The sequence below is a fragment of the Aaosphaeria arxii genome (genome assembly GCF_010015735.1).
Source record: "Aaosphaeria arxii CBS 175.79 unplaced genomic scaffold BU24scaffold_4, whole genome shotgun sequence".
NCBI lineage: Eukaryota > Fungi > Ascomycota > Dothideomycetes > Pleosporales > Aaosphaeria > Aaosphaeria arxii.
Genome location: NW_022983477.1, coordinates 1,800,194 through 1,818,701, shown reverse-complemented (window position 1 = coordinate 1,818,701; position 18,508 = coordinate 1,800,194). Strand labels below are relative to the sequence as shown.

Below are 18,508 nucleotides of genomic sequence, written 5' to 3'. Positions count from 1 at the left end.
TAGCCAGGTACTTAGGTAACCAGCCAATAAGGTAAACCTTTTCCATTATCGAGTCACTCAACAAGCAGTCAGAGTCTACCAAGTGGGCAGATAACGAAACATCCCGAATGTCAACCTCTCTTTCTTAATATCGACCTACAGAGTACTCTGTACATACTACGAGGTATGTACGAGCTGAAGTAGTTACCTACTTAAGTACTTAAGGTAGGCAGGTAAGGTGGCAAGCTGGCAAGGAAGGTAAGGTAATGTTCCCCTCCCTCCGTTCCTCCCTTCCATCCGACCTCCCAATTGACCAATCATTGCCCTCCTCTACTATTCCTCCAACATTTGACTGGTTGGTTCAAAGAGCCGACTTTCCACCCCCGGCCTGCGCAAAGTCATCTTTAACATTTCACAGTTCAAAGCAATGGATCATGCCCTCGCTCCGATGATGATAGCTTTCACTGATGTATATGATGATTGTTCGTGAATTCAATGGTAGACGAGGCCCCAGAGAAGGAAGGGGAGGTGTATATGAATGCAAGGGACAAGTTCGAACATCTAGATTACCCTGGATACCGAGTACGAGTACAAACAAAGGGCGAGATGGGCTTGGATGGGTTGGCGTCGCGTTGGCATCATCGCCAATCTATGTTTGGTCGGTCACCCCATCACATGCGCCGGTCCTTCGGCTCGGTAGCACCCAACAAAGAAATTCTTCCCCAGGGACCGTACGCGAACTCAGGAACAGGAACAGGAACAGGAAGCTTGGTCATGGTCATGATTAGGGTCAAAGAAAACAAAACAATCTCACTTCACTTCTGGTTCATCGATCTAGGTTTGGGGGGAGAATCATATATTTGATTTTGGATAGCTTTTTAAGACATATCCATCGTAACGCTTCATTAACATCCACCATGCTCGGCCGGCTTCCACCCACTCACTGAACATAATATAGTGAACATGCAATTGAACCCAAAAATGAACGCACTCGAACTCCAATGCTCAATGAGCGCGGACAACGCTGGAGAAGGCTGTTCCATCCTGGCCCATGTTGCCCTGTGCAAGTGCAATCCCATATTAATTCGTATCATCCGCATAAAACGTCCCAATGCAATGGTAGTAAGGTAGTCGTGGAGTAGTGGTAGTGTAGTGTAGTGGTGTGTTCGTGGTGCCCGCCCAACCGTCTTTCCGCCTGTCTTTGATCTTACGTGCACGCTTGCGCCACGGCATGGGCTGTTTACAAAGCGAAGCCGAACAGTGCGACAAGACCACCAGCCATCAAGGGAGTGCTGTACTCGCGAGCGTAGGCAAGGGCAGGCGCGAGACCAGGGCTGGAGGTTGCGGGAACGGCACCTGCGGAGGTAGCCGACTCGCTGCTTCCACCGGTGCTGGTAGGAGATGATGTGGGCTCGGAAGAGCTGGCTGACGAGGAGGTGGTGTCGCCGTTGGTCAACTGAGTTCCACAGTTGGCGTCGCGAGCAGCCTCGCAAGCCTTCTGCTGGTCGAGATCCTCGTTGGTCGCAGCAACGCACTGATCGTACCAGAAGCGGCACATCTGGCCTGGGACAGATTGCTCATACTGCTTCATGTCGAGGTCGGTACCATTGCGGCACTTGCACTCAAACTCGAGGCTGTTCTGTAAGGTAGGACAAGCTAGTTAGCTAACATTGCAACAGCAACGGAATGTGGTCCCAGGAAGGGAACCGGGGGAAAGGCAAGGAACCTAATGCTACGTACATTGTCGCAGGTGTTTCCACCAGCCGCAACCTGGTTATCGCAAGCTTCACGGCAGGTGTTCCTCTCGGCCAAGCACCAGTTCGTCTTGTTGGTGGAGGAGATCAATTGCGGGTCGACGGTGCAGCATGGCTGGATCGTGGGAGGGAGTTGGCTGGTCTCGTTCTGGGCAACGGCGAAGGAAGCAAGGGCCGAAACGGCGACGAAGACGGAGGAGTAACGCATGGCGAGAGAGTAGGCCTGGTATCAATGTCTACGGGTAGAGATTGGATTGTCAGTGAGAGGGAGGATGAGCGTGGTGTTGTTGGGAATGGAGGGAAGAAGTAGTCGGAAGGGAAGGGTAGAGAAGATTATGTCGCTCAAGGCTGGAGTGGGTACCTGCACGATAGCGGGACGGGCTAGTCTGGGAGAGTGGAGTATGATGTAAAAGAAAAGGTAGAGGTAGAGGTGAAGGTGAAGGTAGACCAAGAGGTGTAAGTAGTAGGGTAGGCTAAAGTAGACTTACGATGATGATGGGAGGAGTGGGTGGCCGTGCGGAATGGATGTTTGAGCTGGATATACAGTTTGGGGAGGGGAGTAGTTTGTCTGTAGAATGTGGATGAGGGAGAACGCGCGAGGTCGGGAGGAGTGCGCTCTTATAGTATTGTTTACACTGAGTGTGTGAGAGAGTAGAGTGAGAGTGTCTGTGTACTCTTGTGTCTGTGTGTGTGTATGGCTGGATTGGAACGGAAGTGCAGGGAGGGCGGGAGGAAGGCAGGGAGGTAGGGAAGGACGAGGATACGATTACCGGGCTGGACTAATGAGAAAGGGAAATGGGATGTGGGAAGAGCAAGGCAAAGACAAGGAAAAGAGGTCAAGCGTGCGGAGTCTGTTCTTGTCTCGTCTGGTCTCGTCTCTTCTCTTCTTGCGCTTCCAATTGCGATTGCGATTGCGACCGACAAACATGTCCTTCACCTCATACCTAAATAGGTACCTGCCTAGATACTTACCTTTCCTACAACATCTAGGTACCTACCACTCAACCACCCTCTCAACTACGTATTCACAGTCAAGAACCTCATATCTGAGCTACAGAGAAAGAAATGAATTGGCAAACAACCACTTGATTCAAGGAAAAAGTATATCTCACCAACCGGGTATAGCTCTCAAGGTCTATGATAGTGTCGGACCACTCCCCAGTCCCTACACCCTACACCCATCCACCACATCAAAGTCAACTCTACCCGGCACGCCGGAGCCAAGACGTCTTTACAACACAAGAAAGATAGCCATCATTATTGATCAAACCAACATCAACTCACAAGAGAGATTGCGACTAATTAATCCATCCCTCCTTCCTTGCAAATTGTCAATTGCTATTGCTACTTGTAGCTATCAATCCTATTCCTACCCCGTGCACACTCCCTCTCCATCTCATCTCATCCCTCATCTACCCGCAACTCGAACTGTTCATCTCGGTAACACAACCTCATTCAATCACCCCTCCTCCCTCTCTCTCTCTCTCTCTCTCTCTCTCTTCGATTCGGAATCAATTCCAACCAAAACCCTCCTAGCTAGTTCCATCTCAACATCACCATCGCGCGGAATCCGTCTCAGACCAAGTCTCATCTTCCCTTCGATTCGATGCTACAACATCCTGGGCACTCCACATCTGCCCGGTCTTTTGAGCCGGCGGACCCCCGCAAGTCCAAGTGTCAGTCCATCGTGCCTGTTTGACTGTTTAGCTTTGCCGTCTGCCGTCTTACATTCCTTGCCCACCATCTCTCTGCTTCTTCCGGCCTATCGACATCGAACTAACGAAAATCGATACAACAATGTGCCTATTGTATCTTCCCATGCGCCTCCTACACATCCTACTCCTCCTCGGGACGCGTATCCCCCACTCATGACCGCGCATAACGGTTGGCTGGCGCATTCCACGCAAACATCATCTTTTGTTAGCATGCGCCGCCACGTCCAAACCTCCGGTGCCACATGCCATGATAGGCGATTCAAAATGGTGTCCCTCCCCTCCCCCGTCTGCAGATGCGACAGCGCAGCAGTTCGTGGACGGACTGACTGGGCCGCAAAGACTCTATTCTTGTGTACGGTGCAAGTTGGTAGGTCCGTTGGTGATGCGATGCGCACGCCGCTCGCCAGGTGTTGAGCGAAAAATAGTGCCTGTTGTCCGCCGGCGTTTGGACGAAACTGCTATGCCATGGTGGTGTGGTCTCTGAGGTGTATGGAATATGGTGATTTTTTTGTACTTCCGTACAGTTCTGAAACGGGACAACCTTGTCCTTGGAGCCAATCTAGGACCAGCATCCAACGGCCCGTCTACCACCACCCATCCACTTGCATTTCACAGCCGAGAAGCTCTTCTCTTTCCTCTTTGTGATACCCGGCTTTGCGGGGTTTAGCCTTGCATAACTCTACGGTGAAAGTATGGGCCATCATTGTCATGGCCTGTGGCCTTCCCTCCAGCGGTCTCCAGATCGTCGCGGTGGCTGGCCTGTCGCAAATCCTCAGAGACGACAGCCTCGATTTGCTGAGTTGCCTACGCGCCGGACTCGACGAAGCGTTTATCAGCGCCATTCCGGCATTGACATGTCGCGCATTTTCCATCGTGGCAAAAACGCCTGTTCTAGTCCGGTCCCTCCAAGCTCGTTTCCTCGTTCAGAGTTAGCATCGCCTCGGCGATCGCGATCCAACCAACTTTGTGCATAGATAGGTAACATGCCTAACCTACCACCCTACATACTTGAGCTTGTATATGCGCGCGCCACACTGTTCCAAGGTTAATGGCCTTTTTCGCAGAGATAACGGATCTGCGGCGCTCTGTGCTCACTGCTCACCACGCCGCTTTGCCAAGAGTGGAAGAGGAAAACAAGCCAATGTACATAATACAATGTAACTAGGGGCAACGAATTCCCCCAGCAGGATTTCTATTCGCCTACCTACTGGTCGATATACTGTTTCCGGTATGGAGCACACTTCTACGACCCAAGAAATGGTTCTTGGTAGCGCATCTGTCCCACTCTTTCTTTTTCCAACTCTCAACTATCAACTCTCTTCGCTCTAGAGATATCGTCGTCTTTGCTGACAACCACCTCCTCGACCGAGCTTTCTCGCTCGCTACCAGCACTGTCCTCTCTAGTAATCCCTGATTCCACAGCACCCCCTGCCCTTTTACCCAATTCTCTAGTATGTAGAGTGCGAATCGTAAACGCCGTCACTATGAGTGCCGCGCTGAGGAAAGTAATCGTTATGAAACCTTTCCTATACTGCGGAGCTTCAACCTGCTGCCACACGATCAATGGAAGCCAGGCTTGCAGGACATAAGCCATCTCGTTCATAGACCCAATGACAATCGCGCGCTCCTCATTATCACGGGTGCAAATCTCGTGTGCCCATCTGTGACAATCCATCATAATCAGCCAAAGCATTCAAACAAAAAAGAGATAGAAACCGCGCGCATGCAACCAAGGAGTGGAAGAGAAAAGGAAAATCAAGAAACTTACGCCATGCACAACCCGGACAACCCACCACTCATCCCAGATATAATATAGCAAAACCACCTCCACCCCTCGGGGATAGTCCAAACCGCGAGCGACACAAAACACACGATGTTGACGAGGCCCGCGAACACAATCGGCGGCCACCTGGCGCCCCTGAACAAGCCGTCGCTCGTCCACGCAAACACCAACGTCGCCGCGACCGTCATCCCGTTCGTCGCGGTCGGATACGTGTTGATCTGTTTGACCGTGTACTTTGGGTGCTTGCTCGCCTTGAGGTACTGCGCGAAGATGGGGGCCGCGCCCGCGGTCCCGTTGTTGAAGAAGATGTAGAGGAGGGTGAGTGCGTAGATGTGCCAGCTGGTGAAGATGCGGCGGATTTTCGCCTTCGTGTACGGTTTGCGCTTCTGCCGGCCCTCGAGCTCCATGCGCTTCACGGCGAACTGGACTTCGGATGGGGTGAGGTAGAAGGGCTTGGAGATCTCGGGGACGTCTGGGATGAAGAAGAAGCCCATCAGTGCGATTGGGAGCTGTGTATCATCGTGATGTCAGTGCCTTTTTCTTTTCGCAAAAACAAGGTGAATTGAAAATCCCATAGCACACAATATCCTGTGTATGCCATGATGCGGATATCCAATTCAAACGTACCGATATGACCCCATCGATCAAGAACAACCACTGCCACCCCCTAAACCCATGCCTCCCATCCAGCCCATACACCCCGGCCATCAAATACCCACTAAACATGGTCGCAATCGATGCGCTCGTATGGAAAATGCAACTCCTCTTCGCCAGCTCCTCCTTCCTATACCAACTCCCAATAATATACTGCATGCCGGGGTAAAACGTGCTCTCCGCGAGCCCGATGAAGAACCTCAGGATGTAGATCTTGGTCGCGGAGTCGGCGCGGGAGAGCGCGAAGGTGAGGACGGACCAGAGGACTTCCATGGAGGGGATCCAAATGGAGGGCCGCACGCGGGTGAGGATGATGTTGGAGGGGATCTCGCCGAGGACGTAGCCGACGGTCCAGCAGGTTTGCATGTAGTTGAGCTCGTTGCCGTAGAGGTTGAGGTCTTCTTTCATGCCGCTGACGAAGGCGCTGTTGATGTTCATTTGGTCGAGGTATTTTATGAAGTAGCCTAGGAGAGGAATGGGTGAGTGCTTGTTTTGTACATAAATTTTTCACTTTTTTTTTTGGAAAAGGGATGGATGATACTAGAGGGAAGGAGGATGGTCAGGCTGGAGAGGAAAAGGAGGGTGTTGTCGTTCTATCAAAAGCAAATCATTGTTAAAGTATCTCGACAACAACACTACGCCTCAGGTCCTCTCCCAACGCATGACCTCATATTCCCCTTCATTCAATCCTCAAAGTCCACCCAGAGCATAGGAAAAGGAAACCATTGTTCTTACCAAGTGAAGCGAACGTAAGCAACGCAGCATCCAGCTTAAACATGAACCATCTCTCCTCCTTGGGCTTGTCGAGCGTGTCCCAGAGGTAGTAGTACCACTTGTGAGGCTTTTTGGTTCCAATGTTCTCATCGTGGTGTTGTGGCGACGCGAGGGCCCGCGAGTGCGTGGCAGTGTCGTCCGGGACGCCCATCGTGAACTTGACCAATCCACCAAGAAGGTGTAGTAAGTAGTTGCCAGGGAAGAGGAGTGGGATACAGATAACTACACAAATAAAGAAGCAGCAGCAGCAGTACCTCAATACTCTTATACCAACGAAAGAGCACGCATATGATTCCAACCCCCCAACCGGCCATGCATTTCCGCCCGCAAATAAAACACAGCAGAATTCCGAGCGAATCGAAAGCAAGACCCCCATCAAGCTCATCATCCATCCTGACAAGCACGACAAGCCCCCTCCACCAAAATGCTTGACGGAACGGGGGCAACATCCAAGACCGAGGCTAGGCCTAGCTTCCGAAGGAACTTTTCCCTTCTGTGGGGAGCGGGACGGGACTTTTAGTTGGTATCTGCACTCTGGAGTCTGGGCAAGTGCGGATTGCAGAAGGAATATCAAGGGTTCATGCGGTTTGGTGCTCGAAATGGGACGATGCTAGGGTACGTACCAATTCGAGTTGCAGATTGCGTGATGAGAGACCGGGGGGCTTCGTTTCGTACGTGGGGTATTGTCGTATTGTAGTATTGTAACTAGGGAGAAAGGTAACTTGTTGAACGTAGATGAACGCATATGTTGGGAGATAGTGTTGTTTCTGATTTTATCGTTGTTTGAAAGTAAGAGCGATGTTGGATAGGGCGTGTCCGTCTGGATGAAGCATGACGAGACATCAACTATGTCGTCAGTGAAGGTGCTGTTCAATACTTGTAGGATTGAAATCACGCGTAAATCTTTCGATAGAATCTCCAAGATCTGCCCTCCTCCAAAGTACACCAACTCGCTGACAGTGCATTATCTCCGTGCAAGCGCAATCCTCTCCCGCAGATTGCTGCGGATGGGAATCGGACCGCAAGGGACTCGTTATCGTCATTCCCACTCAAAAACGGCCCTCACCTGTTCACTTTTGTTCGTGGTGAGGGACTAAGGCTGGCGTAATTGATGCATAGATGACGTGCCGGGAGGGATCGGCAGAACGTCTTGCTCGATGGGCGGGAATAGGTCGGGACTTGGAGATAGATGGATGAAATGTTGGTAAACATCGTATGTTTGAAAGTGGGAGAAGAGTTGCAAGTGCAAGATTATGTGCTGAAATTGTTCATATGATGGTAGATAGAGATGTATTCGAGGTGAGAAGTTGAGGTGCGCTAGCCGCTTCTAGTAATTTGATATACATGTACGTGCTCTAATCATATCGGAAGGTAAAAGCAAATGAATCAAACAGCAGGAATGCGATGCGAAACATGAACTACGAACAAAGTATCCCTAGTTCTCTAGTTGTACCTGGCGGCGCAGCAAACATAGCCTCCATTCTCTTTATTTGCTCCTGTTTCACCACCTTCCAGACCTCTGTATGGCCCTTCAATTTCTGTCTTCCCGCGATCTCTAAATCACCATTCACCCAAGCCAAGAGATCCTCAACGTATTCCGTCTCGATCCCTCGGAGACTGTGGAAGTGCTTGCCGTATCCCTTGGTCTTGACCTTATCATCATACTCTCTTCGCATGGCTTGTTCGGTTGGTAGTCTCGCTTGCTCACTGATCACTTTCGCTACCACCATGGCCTGGAATTCAAACAGTGTGAATGTAGCTGTGAAAAAGGGAACACCCACAAATGATAAAGACGGGTCCTTGATGTAGAAGATGTCTTTGTGAAGGTTATGCATCTGCGTTCCATCCGCCACGAGCACTGTGTCGTCCACTGCGTCCGACGTGGTGGAGTCCGAGTGTAGATGGGGAAGAAACGGCAGCGTCACATGATAACCTGTGCATAGTATTACATGGTCGATATTGCATAACTTGCGCCCGGATTTGAGGGTGATTGTCAATGGGAGTGGATCTGTGTCGCTCAGAGGTGCACCCGTAGAACTGTTGGTGAGTGGCTCGAAGCATGAAATCTCGTCGATCCGTACGGTGTTTTCTGGCAGAAGGCTCGCCGGAAGATCGAATGCCCCGTTGCGGTGGCTTTGGTAGATGTTTGTTGCGAAAGGTGCCAATTCACGGGCGATGTCAGTTGATGAGACGCCTCCGCCGATGAGGAGAAAATTCTAAGTGAAGAGTCAGGCATTGCAGCGCTAGAGTTTTTCATGTGAGGTTTCTTACTTTTCCCTTATAGTCTTCTGGCTTCCGGAAGCTCTTCGAATGCTCTACTCGTTCTGGCCATTGTCGTTTCCAGTCTGCTAGTCCTGGAATGTCTGGCACTCGGGCAGCGTGATAATGACCCGAAGCCACCACCACAGCATCAAAATTCTATGATCTGTTCAGTAGTGTTCATCCGAGAGGGACCCGATACATACGTAGATGTCAGTTTGCAGAGTTAGGCTTCCAGTATGGTTAGCTTGAAGTGTCGTGGCCGTGAGCAACCACTCATCGCCTTCCTTGCGAAGATGTTGGACCTCTGTGCCATATTTCGTGATATCGTGCACTCCTGATACTAAGGCTGTGTCCTGAATATAATCTAAGAGCACATTATGGGTCACGAAATCAGGTGTCCCAACAGGAAAAGGATTCAGGGTGGTCTGTAGCAATCGTGTTTCAACATTGTTCTTGAGTCCAACGTAGCAAGGTCTATCCTCGGGATGTTAGATTCGACAATGGTGAGTGGAATGTGTGACCTACCCTGGTGGAGCATGTATCAATCGCTGAGTCTGTGCATCTATATTCTGATCGCTTGCCCTTTTCGAACCATCGTAATGATAATGTGCTTGAGAAGGAATGATGGCGGGGTAAGTTGGTTCAAGAGGTTTGCGCTCGTCGTAGAGCCTGTACATTGTCAATCTTTAGGATCTCGAGGAGGTTGAAGCGTCTCACTGACCAGATCCCACCTGCAGCAAGTGACCGCTCGAAGACAACAACTTCGAGACCTTCTTTTCTCAAGTGTGCAGCTGTGACTACACCACTAATGCCTGCACCGACAACTGCAACACGTTTAGAAACTTTTGCAGACATTGTTTCAATTCCCAACGAAATTATCAAAGACTGTAATGGTATCTGTAGAAAATAACTCAAAACTCGCGAGTAATACAAATGTGTCTATTCGGCCCAATTCGAGAGCTGATAAAAAGCATTAAAGCTGACATCGGTACGAATATAAAACAAGTGGATCTTTGTACGACGATTGATAATACTCCGCATGATATTGCGGACCGAGTCAATGGCCCTTCGCGATGTCGGATGTGTATGGCATCATAAGCGCCATAATTTCAAAGTGAATGAAACGAGATATACCGAAAAGTATGAGCCGAGAAACTTACGAGCTTACACGTCGCCTCCAACTTGCAGATGAGTTGCCGCAATGGGTTCAAGATAAGTGCACCAATTGGTCTGCCAAAAGGGGAAGTCGTCAGTGCCATGCGCAATTAGCAATGCGGATGATGTGATTGAACTACCCCGCAACCACAACCGCCTATCTCCTACACTTTTCGAGGAATCACAACGCGTTGGACATCGGAAAGGAAACGTGCATTAGTAAACATGTAGACTGCAGTGGAATTGAACTAAATATAAGGGGCATGGAGGTTGCGAAGTTGCAAATAGGACAGTCGTTTTAGTACTACCTCAACATGGCACCTATTGCACTTCCCATATCGTCCGACATCAAGGATGTAGTCGTCCAAAAGAAAGATACTCTGGGATTACCGGAGCAAACCATCAAGCGCTTCGAAAAGGCTGGCATCGACCTCTCTGATGGCTACCCTTATCGTCCAGCAAAGCCGCTCTATTTAGACGATGCTTTCAATGTCCGAAACTATGATCGTCCTTTCGTAGACCCAGGAAGCCGAGCAGATCCTGAAAAGAAAGCTTTACTATCAGCGGCGAAAGAAGTCATTCATTTGACTACACACATTGGAACGGAGATCGTTGGCTTACAGCTCAAAGATCTGACTGACCAGCAAAAGGATGAGCTTGGTCTCCTCATTGCTGAGCGAAGCGTTGTTTTCTTCCGTGACCAGGACATTTCGCCCCAAGAACAGCGAAAGCTCGGTGAATGGTATGGGGAGATTGAGGTCCATGTAAGCATTGTGTTGATCCACTGGTTGCCTCGTGCTTATCATGTTATAGCCAACAGCACCTTGTGTCCCTGGTTTGCCAGGAGTAAGCGTTATTTGGCCGGATCTTCAGGCCACAGAAAGAGCAGCGAGTTTCCGACAGACAGGAGGTGCTTCGAGATGGCACACAGATCTTGTCCACGAGCGACAGCCAGCGGGGTGAGGATATTCCTGGTCTAGAAAGTAGTTGCAAGTGGCTGACTCTGTTAGTGTTACTCATCTTCACAACGATGCGATCCCAAAACTAGGCGGAGATACTCTTTGGGCCTCTGGTACGTAAATGATTGATTCACATTGTCGTGTATTGAAACTAATGAAGCCTAGGCTATGCGGCATACGAAAAGTTGTCACCAGAGTTTCGCAAGATCATCGACGGACGAGAGGCGATTTATCGCAGTGCACACTCTTACCTTGATCGGAACGACCCAACGCTGGGTCCAAAACTCATTGAACGAACCCATCCCATCGTCAGAGTTCACCCTGCGACTGGCTGGAAAGCCTTGTGGGTCAACCGAGCATTTACGACCCGCATTGTTGGATTAGATCAAGCTGAGAGCGACTTGATTTTGGGTTATCTCTTCGATGTTTATGAGAAGAATGTCGATATCCAAGTCCGTTTCAAATGGACACCGAGGACCTCTGCACTTTGGGATAACAGGATCACGATCCATAACGCCGCATGGGATTATGAAGGTAAAGAACCTCGCCATGGAACGAGGGTGACGGCACTAGCGGAGAAGCCATACTTTGACGCCAAAGCTCCAACAAGAAGGCAGGCTCTTGGTCTTGCAGGGCCGGAGGATATTTGAGCATACTTGTAAGAAATTGAGCCTTGATCATAACTGGCCTCAGTTTTGATATCGAAATGATTATGGTCCGTGCACCATGTACCGTCGCTGTCAGCGTGAAGAGACATAAATGGTCTCATGATAGCAATTTATGTGAATATGACATAGTCTACGAGTACTCTATAGGAATATTTGAACATATATTCAATTGTTGGGGTGCGATATATGATTATTCGAGCCAGGCGACGAAGCGCTATCAATGGCCATCTCAACACGAAGGGGTATATGATGTCACGACTCCCCGAATTCATTGAGAGGAGGTTACACAAATATTGTCCCCCACCCCTTGGAACCCCCAATGATCCATATTGAAGCATCGGTTTCTAATGGATGTCAATTATTTCGTTTGCACGCTGGGACAAGCAGCGGCCCTCAAAGGTGAATCGAAGCCATGGCGGACCATTGGTGAATTTCTCCGCTATCAATCGGAACACAATGGACACATCCCCGCCGTTGGATTCCCAATTCCGAAATCACACAGCAACTCATGGACATACAGAATTTTCACATTCGAGGAGATCGAGCGAGGAGCACGAACCGTCGCCAGCAGACTTCTAGAAGCTAGCGGTGCAGCCGTGAAATGTCCGCAAACGATCGCGCTACTGGCAGACAGTTCCCCAGAGTTCCTATTCACATGGCTAGCACTGATTGTTCTCGGACATTCAGTCCTACTCATTGCTCCACAGTGCCAAACACAGGCTGTTGTCCATCTTTGCAAAGAGTGCAAGGTACGCCTACTGCTACATGACGATTCCCATCATACCCTTGCGGCTAGTGCAGAGGCAGCATTCAAGGATTTGACTGTGTTGCAATTACCGTTCCATGTTGATGAGAGGCTCTTTGAAAATGACCAAAGCAAGACAAAAAGAGAGCCAGGGTCTTCCACGCCATTCTCCGACGATACTGCTGTGGCCTATCTTCACCACACTTCTGGAACTTCATCCGGTCTCCCAAAACCAATACCACAAACTCACCGTGGAGCAATTGGTGTTCTACCTCATCTGCCAAACAACAAGAAGTCCACCTTCACAACCACACCGCTGTATCATGGGGGTATCGCCGATTTGTTCAGAGCGTGGGCCAGTGACAGTCTCATATGGCTATTTCCAGGACACGGAATACCAATTACCGCACGGAACGTCTGCCTCTGTTTAGATGCTGCAAATAATTGTACTGCCATGAAAAGAACATCTCCTGTTGGTTACTTTTCATCAGTTCCTTATGTCCTTCAAATGATGGAGGGTGATGAAGTCGGATTGAATCGCCTCAAGAGTATGGATATCGTTGGGGTCGGAGGGGCTGCGCTTCCCATTGAGATTGGTGATCGTTTGGTCAGTAATGGAGTCAACCTGATCTCGAGATTTGGTAGTGCCGAGTGTGGCTTTCTTCTGTCCTCCTATCGCGACTTCGCCAAAGACAAGGATTGGCAGTATCTGAGGAATGCAAACCCGAAAGAGCTGTTATCTTTCGTACCTCAGGAAGGCGATCTGTTCGAGCTTGTCGTTAGACCAGGTTGGCCGCATATGGTATGTAAGCTCCTGGGACTATTTTTTATCTTGTATCAATACTCATTATGTGAAGGCCAAGAAGAATCGACCTGATGGTTCCTTTGCGACTGCAGATCTATTCGCACCTCACCCTACGGTCGAGTGTGCTTGGATATACCACTCACGCGCTGATGCTCAACTAACTTTGATCACTGGCAAAAAGTTCGACCCTGCACCACTGGAAGCCGCAATTGCAACATCTCATCTTTTAGACGATGTTCTAATATTTGGGAATGGTCGGGCATTTCCTGGTGCATTGCTTCTGCGCTCCAAAGAGTCGGGATCGCTCTCTGACAATGATCTGCTTGAATGCCTGAAGCCCCACATCAATAGGTTGAACAAAGAAAGTCAAGCTCACGCTCAAATTCCATATAACATGCTCGTGTCCTTACCTCACCAGAGGCAGGGGCTGGAAAAAAGCAGTAAAGGAACAATAATACGTAAAGCAGCAGAAGAAAGATTTCGACAAGACATTGAGGCCGCATATGACAAACTTGAGTCCACTAATCAAGTCACTGTAGCCGATGAAGATCTGCCCAAATATCTTGCAGGCATGGTGCAATCGATTACATCTTCTGAGTCGCCTCCTAATCCAACAAAGGATTTGTTCTCCTACGGCATAGATTCTGTCGCATCCATGCAGTTGCGAAGTCGACTTCGGTCGCTCATTCCAAAGAGCAGCGATAATTTACCTCTCTCAATTGTCGAAGACTGCGGTAGCATTGAAAGAATGTGCCAGTATATTATCAATAAACGAAGAGGGGCCGCCGGCACAGAAACGGAAGATGAAGAGAGCTTGATGCAAAGCCTTGTCCAAGAATATAGCAACTTTACCTTTGGGAACATCGACGAGAACGATCGACGACGACACGAAAAACATAATACCAAGACCGGCCAGGTTGTGTTGCTTACAGGAGCTACTGGTGCCTTGGGTGCGCATATACTGGGTTTGCTTCGCGCAAAAGACGACATCAGTCATATATACTGTCTTGTTCGAGGTGCAGACAGTCATGCCGCTACTGAACGAGTCAACAAAGCTTTAGAACAGCGAGGATTGAAAGTTCTCGATGCAAATGTCACGAAGACCAAGAAAGTCATTATTTTGTGCGCACAATTGTGCAAATCCGATCTCGGTCTTCCACAGAAAGTGTACAAAGAATTAGTGGCCGAGGTCGATCTCATAGTCCATGTAGCCTGGACGGTCAACTTTCGAATTAGACTGCGAAGTTTCGCGAAGGATAATATTGGGGGACTAAGGAACCTCATAGAACTTGCCTTGAGGCATCCGGGAACTCCACCTCGCTTCCTATACTGCTCCTCAACAGCAGCCGTCCTGAATCAGAAGCCAGACCAAACTCGCGAAATCCCGGAGCAGATACTAAGCGACCCCAAGACTGCCTCACCATTAGGCTATTCCCGTTCGAAATGGGTTGCGGAGCAGATTTGTTTCAATGCCCATGCTCATACAAAACTGAAAGATCACATAGCAGTCGTACGTGTAGGGCAGCTATCCGGAGACTCCGATCGTGGGATATGGAACACCCAAGAAGCCTGGCCGATGATGCTGAGTACGGCGAAATTAACAGGAAGCTTGCCAGATCTTCCTCAACAGCCACTTGATTGGCTTCCGGTGGATATAGCTGCTCAGGCATTGATAGAAGCAGCTGGGGGCATTGATAAAAGGAAACAGATGCATGTCTTTCATGTTCTTAACGAGCACCGCCATCCGACATGGACTGACATGTTACATTGGTTAAAGAAAAAAGAAGAGTTTGAAGTTTTACCACCTAGTCAATGGGTTGAACGATTGGAGCAATATGAAGGCACGCATCATCCTGCACTGAAGCTTCTGGGCCTATGGAAACAAGCGTACTGTGGAAAAGCAAACGAGGAGCCCCAGAGACCCAAATTCTCCCTGGCAGCCTCGAAAGCGTGCATTCCGATTTTGAGGGACGTCAAATCCATTGATGAGGTTTACATGCTGAAGATCTGGCAGTGGATACAAGAAAGCGTCTCGTAAATGTATTTGAAGGCAGTCATTCCTAGACTAATTAGGTTTAGAATCAATAGGCAAGACCTTGAGAGCGTGTAGGAACTCCAAGCAAAGATCTGCCAAACCGCATCTTTGCTTGATTGTAAAACCCACCAATGGCCTGCCGCGGTTCTTTATTACTTCCCGTATTCATAACAGACCCCGCATACATCAACATCATTGCATGCTACTTTCGAATGATTCAGCAGCCATTGTATTTTTGCATGACGACTTACCCGGTATGGTCACGGCTAACTGCAAAATCACCCCGCAGTATGATTTCGACGTCACATCGGGGCATGCCAGAAGTACATGCTGGTGACAGCGGAGATGAAGCTAGGGTATGTCGAAAAAGCTATATGAAAGTAGCTTTACTGTTCTCATAATCGGCTGGGCAACCTTCTACGTTTTAATCCGTTATTCGATTTTTTGCGAAACTGCATGATGTTATCTTTACAGTTTCTTCTTCTCATAACTACCAATCCATGGGGCGTCTTTGCAAGTTCGCCAACTTTGGATTCCTCGGAAATTCTACCAAAGAAGCTTGCCTCTTATGGGTCGTCTGAAAATGGTTCAATTCTTGTACCTCCGAATGGTGCTAAAGCAGGTGCACCTGTCCTCAAAAGTTTCATTTCTTATTCCATAGAATTAGTCTTCTTCCCAGATTTTGCTGGCAATAAAGCAAATCCAAACACATTCTCAGACACTCTCCTGAGTAATCTGGGAAATATTCAAGGAACAAAGCCTCATATTCGCGTTGGAGGCAATACACAGTATGCTGGACCCACGCCTTTTCACATTCGCGAAATTGATTGATGAACTAGGGACTACGCAGTCTTCAATGCTTCTCTGGAGACTGCCACTTACGGTATCTATATACCAGAGATCTCGGAAGACTATCCACGCATTCTCTCCATTGGACCATCATTTTTTGAGTCGTACGAAGCGTGGTCACCGGATGTCAAATTCATTCATGGATTCAACCTTGCGAGGAATACCTCTGCTGATGTAAAGAGTGTCATTGATTCAGTGCCGTATGCTTGCAAAGCTATCGGACAGAATAATATTCTTTTCTGGGAGATAGGCAACGAACCGGACCTATTCAAGACTTCGTCACAGGGCGTCATGCGACCCCCATCGTGGAATGAGTCAGATTATGTGAGGGAATGGGAGGGGAGAATCAATGGCGTCAAAGCTGCGCTGAAAGAGCATTGCGGAGAGACATGGATGTCAAAAGAACGATTTAAATGGATCGCACCCAGTTTCGCCGGGACAAAGAACAGTCTGAACTCAACCAAGACATGGATAGCAGGACTGGATGAGCATGGAGAAGTCGCTCAGTTTTCTTCACACAAGTGAGTGATATTCTGCCCACCATGGAGCTTTCCACTTATTTGAATCAGCTATATGGGTGGTGCTACACAACCTGGCGTAACCCTCTCCGGCTATCTTATGAACCACACCAGGGTGGTTGCAAGCGTTGGAAGCCACAACAAGGAACATGAAATCCTCGCAAGCGTAGGCATGGAACTCGATTATATCCTAGGAGAACATAATTCGCTATATAACCAAGGTGCACCTGGTCTGTCCAACTCATTCGGCGCCGCACTCTGGGGCGTAGACTTCAATCTTTACGCAGCATCTACTAGCATCAGACAAGTATACATGCACATGGGAACTGACTATCGCTACGCCAGCTGGCAACCAATTACAAGCAACAAAACCATTATTGGAACAAAAGCTCCCTACTACGGCAACGTGGCAGTTGCATCTGCACTAGGAGATATCACACAAGGCAGTGTCCGCGTGCAGAACATTGATCTAAAATCTGAGAACGATGCTGCATACGCTATATACGGGAGTGAGAAGCTGAAACGAATCATGGTGGTTAACCTCCATCAATACAATTTTTCGGTTCCTGAGCCTGCCCGGCGTCCTAGTTCAGCATACAACTTCACGCTGCCGACATCGTGCGCAGGATCTGGCACAGTACAGAGATTGATGGCGAATGGATCTGATGCAATCACTGGTATAACTTTCAACGGATTTAGCTATAATTATGAACTGGACGGTGGAAAACCAGTTCTACTAGGAAACGTTACAAAAGATGAGAAGGTGATTGTTGGAGCAGATGGACAAGTGACGATTCAGGTGCCTTGGAGTAGTGGTGCATTGCTTCAGTTGACTTGCTAAGTGTAAGATCAACTCAAATGATCAGGAAAAGGTAGTGCCTTTAATAAGCTGTTGGCAACCTTTTGGATGATCGATTTGCACTTTCTGTTTTGACTTTATACCCGAGTCCGCAGTGGCAGTTTCTCAGGTATCCATGACTCTTGGTCGGCCCAAAGTACCGTTAAAATGAATATTAGGAATACCAGACAGAATATCATAAAGCCGATAGTGTCAGCTATTGGAACAGGCTCTTCTAGATCTTGTGGGCGCTGTGCCTCCACATCTTCCTCCGAGTCCGAGTCTGAATCCGACAAAGATGAGCGTGATGTTATTGAAGGGGAGGAGAGAACAGAGGAGGCCGAAGAAGTTCCATGGCTCAACGAAACATTCTTGCGATTCAACTGCGCCTCATATACTCTGTCGTCTCTCGGCTTGGACATGCTCTCGTGTTCTGTCATACTAACACCTCTGTTAGCGGCATTTGGATACCCTCTTCGGGCTAACATACATGAAGCGTTTATCCGCTTGAGTACAACGTATTATGAATAGTAGAGATACACGTTCAAGTAGGTATTCTTATCTTAATCATCTGCGGGGATAGACTTGGTGGTCGTACAGCTGATTATAGTTTAGCGACCCATGCAGCATCGACACCCTTCGTCACTAGCAGCTCGTGATAGGCCAGAATGGGATTGGTGACCTGGTAAGCGGCTTAACAACCCGCTGCAGTATCTGGGTTTCTCTATGAGGATCACTATGTGGCGCACACTGTGGCTTCATTCTCATGAAGGTGTGATGTTGGACGTAGTACAGTGACTGCTTGGGTAAGTACATAATCCAAAGCACCTAGTGATGTGGTCATTTTACTATGCCCTTCTTATTACTTCATTGCCCCGAGAAGATGGCGGCATAAATTCTAAGACTTAAGCACGAAAGAAATTGATTGAAACACTAGAATTCCAGGTGACATCATGACGGAGAGAGGGAAGTAAATTCAGGGGACGTCGGAGGCGTGAATATATGGCTGAAGCAA

General features: G+C 48.8%; 5 protein-coding genes across 5 annotated transcripts; 3 read left to right on the top strand and 2 right to left on the bottom strand.

The window, feature by feature from the left end:
- Positions 1-816: 816 nt before the first annotated feature.
- On the bottom strand, positions 817-2,293 carry BU24DRAFT_422170 (uncharacterized protein). The gene is made up of 2 exons (XM_033527923.1): positions 1,720-2,293; positions 817-1,618 (listed from the first exon to the last, which is right to left on the bottom strand). The coding sequence occupies exons 1-2, from the start codon at positions 1,939-1,941 to the stop codon at positions 1,220-1,222; spliced, it is 621 nt and encodes a 206-aa protein (XP_033384205.1). The 5' UTR covers positions 1,942-2,293; the 3' UTR covers positions 817-1,219.
- A 2,458-nt stretch (positions 2,294-4,751) lies between these two features.
- Positions 4,752-9,776, bottom strand: BU24DRAFT_347395 (pantothenate transporter; the record flags this gene model as incomplete). The annotated part of the gene is made up of 10 exons (XM_033523521.1): positions 4,752-5,109; positions 5,217-5,740; positions 5,859-6,349; positions 6,621-6,717; positions 7,784-7,917; positions 8,086-8,875; positions 8,931-9,077; positions 9,125-9,395; positions 9,447-9,590; positions 9,643-9,776. 10 exons carry the CDS (start codon positions 9,774-9,776, stop codon positions 4,752-4,754), a joined length of 3,090 nt encoding a protein of 1,029 aa, XP_033384204.1.
- A 607-nt stretch (positions 9,777-10,383) lies between these two features.
- On the top strand, positions 10,384-11,685 carry BU24DRAFT_450506 (alpha-ketoglutarate-dependent taurine dioxygenase; the record flags this gene model as incomplete). Its single annotated transcript, XM_033531032.1, has 4 exons — positions 10,384-10,840; positions 10,890-11,035; positions 11,087-11,148; positions 11,201-11,685. The coding sequence occupies exons 1-4, from the start codon at positions 10,391-10,393 to the stop codon at positions 11,683-11,685; spliced, it is 1,143 nt and encodes a 380-aa protein (XP_033384203.1). The 5' UTR covers positions 10,384-10,390.
- Positions 11,686-12,020: 335 nt separating this feature from the next.
- Positions 12,021-15,312, top strand: BU24DRAFT_391156 (uncharacterized protein). The gene is made up of 2 exons (XM_033525099.1): positions 12,021-13,250; positions 13,306-15,312. The coding sequence occupies exons 1-2, from the start codon at positions 12,051-12,053 to the stop codon at positions 15,289-15,291; spliced, it is 3,186 nt and encodes a 1,061-aa protein (XP_033384202.1). The 5' UTR covers positions 12,021-12,050; the 3' UTR covers positions 15,292-15,312.
- Positions 15,313-15,747: 435 nt separating this feature from the next.
- BU24DRAFT_480579 (glycoside hydrolase family 79 protein) lies at positions 15,748-17,656 on the top strand (the record flags this gene model as incomplete). Its single annotated transcript, XM_033533130.1, has 3 exons — positions 15,748-16,076; positions 16,128-16,658; positions 16,707-17,656. The coding sequence occupies 3 exons, from the start codon at positions 15,748-15,750 to the stop codon at positions 17,494-17,496; spliced, it is 1,650 nt and encodes a 549-aa protein (XP_033384201.1). The 3' UTR covers positions 17,497-17,656.
- Positions 17,657-18,508: the final 852 nt, after the last annotated feature.

Excerpts from the sequence above, each read along its gene's own strand:
- BU24DRAFT_422170 (XM_033527923.1), bottom strand. The coding sequence starts at position 1,941 with ATGCGTTACTCCTCCGTCTTCGTCGCCGTTTCGGCCCTTGCTTCCTTC. Across the intron at positions 1,619-1,719 it reads GTGGAAACACCTGCGACAAT|AACAGCCTCGAGTTTGAGTG; the intron begins GTACGTAGCATT and ends CCTACCTTACAG.
- BU24DRAFT_391156 (XM_033525099.1), top strand. The coding sequence starts at position 12,051 with ATGGATGTCAATTATTTCGTTTGCACGCTGGGACAAGCAGCGGCCCTC. Across the intron at positions 13,251-13,305 it reads GACCAGGTTGGCCGCATATG|GCCAAGAAGAATCGACCTGA; the intron begins GTATGTAAGCTC and ends CATTATGTGAAG.